Consider the following 4,706-nt stretch of genomic DNA (forward strand, 5'->3'; position numbering starts at 1 on the left):
GTGGCTTACAAACTCCTTTCCCTCCCCCTCCCCACATCAGACACCCTGTGAGGTAAAAGAAGAAGAAGAGATTGGATTTATACCCAGCCCTTTGTACCCGAAGGAGTCTCAGAGCGGCTTACAAACTCCTTTCCCTTCCCCTCCCCACAATAGACACCCTGTGAGGTAAAAGAAGAAGAGATTGGATTTATACCCCGCCCTTCACTACCCAAAGGAGTCTCAGAGTGGCTTACAAACTCCTTTCCCTTCCCCTCCCCACAATAGACACCCTGTGAGGTAAAAGAAGAAGAGGAGATTGGATTTATACCCCGCCCTTCACTCCCCAAAGGAGTCCTAGAGCGGCTTACAATCTCCTTTCCCTTCCCCTCCCCACAACAGACACCCTGGGAGGTAAAAGAAGAAGAGGAGATTGGATTTATACCCTGCCCTTCACTCCCCAAAGGAGTCTCAGAGCGGCTTACAAACTCCTTTCCCTTCCCCTCCCCACAACAGACACCCTGGGAGGTAAAAGAAGAAGAGGAGATTGGATTTATACCCTGCCCTTCACTACCCAAAGGAGTCTCAGAGCGGCTTACAAACTCCTTTCCCTTCCCCTCCCCACAACAGACACCCTGTGAGGCAGGTGGGGCTGAGAGAGCTCTTGACAGAAACTGCTCTTTTTTCAAGAATAGCTCTTATCAGAACTACGGCTTGCCCAAGGTCATCTAGCAGGTGCAAGTGGAGGAGTGGGGAATCAAACCCGGTTCTCCCAGATTAAGAGTCCGCGCACTTCACCACTACACCAAACTGGCTCTCCCACTCAATGAAGGAGGATTTGGTTTTCCTGCTCTTCACTTATATCATCAGGCATCTCTGTTAACTTGTACTAATGACTTGGACTGGTTCTCTCAGCTGGACTATCTGTCTTGGTCTATTTTGGAGGCTTCTTGTCTGGCGTTTCTCCTTGAAATGGACTGCATTACGGTCCACTCGTGTTAAAACAGATCCTCCTGTTCTTCCTGCAGTTTCTGCCGTTAGAGAATTATGGTGCATAATGTCATGACAATATCAACTTGACCCAACCCCACATGCTAAATTAACGCTGCAGGCCGATCCGGATTTAAAAATTGGGAAGTTAGTGGTCAGGAGCATGGACTCTAATCTGGGAGAACTGGGTTTGATTCCCCACTCCTCTACATGCAGCTGCTGGTGTGACCTTGGGTCAGTCACAAGTTCTCTCAGAGCTGTTTTCTCACGGGCAGTTCTTGAAAGAGCTCTCTCTCAGCCCCACCTACCTCACAGGGTGTCTGTTGTGGGGAGGGGATTGTAAGCCGCTCTGAGACTCCTTTGGGTAGTGAAGGGTGGGGTATAAATCCAATCTCTCTTTTATGGAAGGCATGGACAGAGAGGGATTTTTACCTTGGATCAATTAATGGACCACAATGATGAGTTTTTGTTATTTTTGCAGCAGAGGTCTAGATGTGACCTCTGCTGAATGACAATATTTACAACTGCAACATCTGTTGGTATCTAAATATGGCCCTGCAGTATTAAAGAGTTTCAGAATCTCCCCTACTCTTGAAAACCCTCATTGAGAAAACGAAGCTGAGAATATTTGTTTCCAAACATCTGATGTCGTTTAGTAAATTAGATATGCAAAGTCTCAGAAATGAATGGAAGAAACTCGATGGGCCCTACGTTTTACACCAGTTGCTTCTATGGACCTCAAGCTGTGACTTATCAAAAAAATACGTTGAGGATATATTGGACACCCCAGCGACCTTTTTTATAAGGGATTAATGTCTAAATTGTTGGCACTGTAACTTAAAAAAGGTGTCTCTTTAACATATGCTTTTTGGCCTGAACTATTCAGTTATTCAGTATCCTGACCTGGGCTAGCCTAAGCTAGCCCGATCTCATTAGATCTCTGACACTAACCAGGATCAGCCCTGGCTAGTATTTGGATGGGTGACCTCCAAGGAATACCAGGGGTATGACGCAAAGGCAGGCAACGGCAAACCACCTCTGAATGTCTCTTGCCTTAAAAACAGAGTCTAGCTTGCCACTCAGTGGTGCATAACGCTAAGAGAGCTAGAACTTCTGGCCGCCAGACAATCTTAGGATCTCCTGGCTATTCTACACACAATGCCATACAATAATAATTATGAATTATTATTAGTTAGCTGCTGTAGATTTCCCGGGTTGTGTGGCCGTGGTCTTGGCACTGTGGGACCTGACGTTTCGCCAGCAGCTGTGACTGGCATCCTCCAAGGTAAAACACAGAAAGATGGAGCGCTCTCTGTGTCAAGGTGAGAAGAGACATGGTAGGCGCCTTGACACAGAGAGTACTCCTTCTTTCTGTGTTATACCTCTGAGGATGCCAGTCAGGTCCTACAATGCCAAGCCCACAGCCATACAACCCGGAAAATCGACAACAGCTAATGAACTCTGGCCCTGAAAGCTTTCGACAACATATTATTATTCAGTCTTTTGGGAGGGAAGTAATTACTCATGCCAATTTTGTATTAGAATATTCACTGATCTTTGAGGCAGTTTTAAACTATTTGCCTGTTTCTTGGAGACTGACTGGTAGTCAATGGAAACAGACCCTCCGCAGCACGGAGAGTCAGTTGTGACTTGACAGCAAGATATATACACACACACACACACACACACTGAAAACTGCTTTGCGCTTGTTTAGGAAAACATGATATACACATTTATTGTTGTGTACAATACATACCAAGAGTAGAAGAACGTTGCTGGAAATGGCAACGTTGAAGGGTTGGAATTTGTTCAGCGCTGCGAAGGACGTCACCTCTACCAGGGTGTGGGGATTCCTGCAGAGATACAAGACCTGCCCTCATGAGGACTAGAAACTCTAGCCATGCTTTTACCATCAGCTATAAAGCTACTGCAGGCTGTGGAAGGTCGGTAGTTCAGCAGTTCGAGACCTGGGTGCTGCATGACGGAGTGAGCTCCCATCTCTAGTTCCATCTCCTGCCAACCTAGCAGTTCGAAAGCAAGAAGTTGCAAGTAGATAAATAGGTACCGCTTCGGTGGGAAGGGAACAGCGTTACATGCGCCTTGGTGTTTAGTCATGCCGGCCACATGACCACGGAAACGTCTTCGGACAGCGCTGGCTCTTCGGCTTTGAAACGGAGATGAGCACCGAACCCTAGAGTCGGATTCGACTGGCTTTCGAGCAAAGGAACCTTTACCTATAAAGCTACAACAGGAAAAACTACCAAAATGAGCAACACTTTATAACAAATTGTTTTATGTAAGATCATGCAATATTATGTGGTCTGCAAAATGCTTGGTTTTATATGTATGGTTTTATGTGTATATTTCTCTTTTCTACTGATCCTCTTTTATTATTTATTTATCAGGGTGGCTCACAGTCGATACACAAATAGCAATTAAAATCCACATAAAATCATAATAATACACAAATCCACATAAAATCCACATAAAATCATCTAAAAACAGTTCCAAGTTATAACTTATACGAATTCATAAAGTGTTGGTGATGATGAATCAGTTGCTTGAGATGGCTTACTTTAAGAGTATACACAGAGGTCTAACAGTCATTATGCTCATGGTCATCCTAGCACAAGGGCGGCACAGGCTAGATGTCAAAGCCAAAGGGCCAGGACTCTATAGTGGTGGCAGCTCCTTAGTTGAAAAGCGTGGCGGAAGAGCTCTGTCTTGCAGGCCCTGAAGAACATTATCCAATGTTCTGGGCTCGGACTTCTTCTGTAGCACGCGTGGGGAGCACAATTTTTACCCAGGAGACTTCCAACCTCCCCACTATTCTTGAGGGTCCCCCCTTCCCCAAGAGCAGCATTTAAGGGTGGGTTTGGGGTTGCTGAGTGATGGGAAGAATCGGTGAAAATGCCTCCACTCTACCCACAGATGTCTAGGCAGGTTGCAAGCAATGTTCCCTCTAAGCTGTGGGGTCTCGTGAGCAAAAATTCTACTTTGTTGAGCTACCAGCAGTAAAGTTGTGAGCGAGCGATTTGGCTACTGTGTAAATTAGTTTGCTCTGGAGCCCTCCTTCCTGAGCGAAGGCGAAAATCTGTGGGCTGGAGGCTAAAAAACTGTGAGCTAGCTCACCCTAACTCAGCTTAGAGGGAACACTGGTTGCAAGCCTATGTTTCTTTGGACATCTATTTTTATCTAACTCTTTTTATATTGGCGTCACCAATCTTGGGTCCTGAGGTGCTTGGGAGAAAGACAGGTATGTAAATATTGTTTTATGCCAATGAAGGCTAACTGACTAACCAACTGACTGACTGGAAACTCTTTTTGGGGGGACGGGCAGGACAAAATAGATAAGACAGATATTCAGGGCTCTTTTTGTAGAAAAAGCCCAGCAGGAACTCATTAGCATAATAGGCCACACCCAACAGCAGGAACTCATTAGCATATTGGGCCACACCCCTGACAGCACAGCTCATTAGCACATTAGGCCGCACCCCATGTTACCAGAAGTGTGGTTACCCAGCTACACCCACCTTTTGCTTCTTATTCTGTTTACCTTGTTTGTTGTCCAAACCCAGGGCCTTTTTTGTAGCAGGAACTCCTTTGCATGTTAGGCCACACACCCCTAATGTAGCCAATCCTAATGAGTTTCTGCTATGGGGTGTGGTCTATTATGCTAATGAGTTCCTGCTGGGCGTGGCCAACTTGGGAGCCAGCCGGAACTCCGTTCCTGTGCATTC

General features: G+C 45.9%; 1 protein-coding gene across 1 annotated transcript in view; it reads right to left on the minus strand.

Annotated features, from left to right (window-relative positions):
- The window catches only part of MPND (MPN domain containing), a gene marked incomplete at its 3' end in the record, with an annotated part of 33,120 nt that overhangs the window by 10,686 nt on the left and 17,728 nt on the right, over window positions 1–4,706 (minus strand). The window contains exon 7 of the mRNA XM_015424379.1: window positions 2,723–2,819. Coding sequence (XP_015279865.1) covers window positions 2,723–2,819 — 97 coding nt within the window. The remainder of the gene's footprint in view (window positions 1–2,722; window positions 2,820–4,706) is intronic.

Source organism: Gekko japonicus, unplaced genomic scaffold, assembly GCF_001447785.1.
Source record: "Gekko japonicus isolate JY-2015 unplaced genomic scaffold, Gekko_japonicus_V1.1 scaffold5770, whole genome shotgun sequence".
NCBI lineage: Eukaryota > Metazoa > Chordata > Lepidosauria > Squamata > Gekkonidae > Gekko > Gekko japonicus.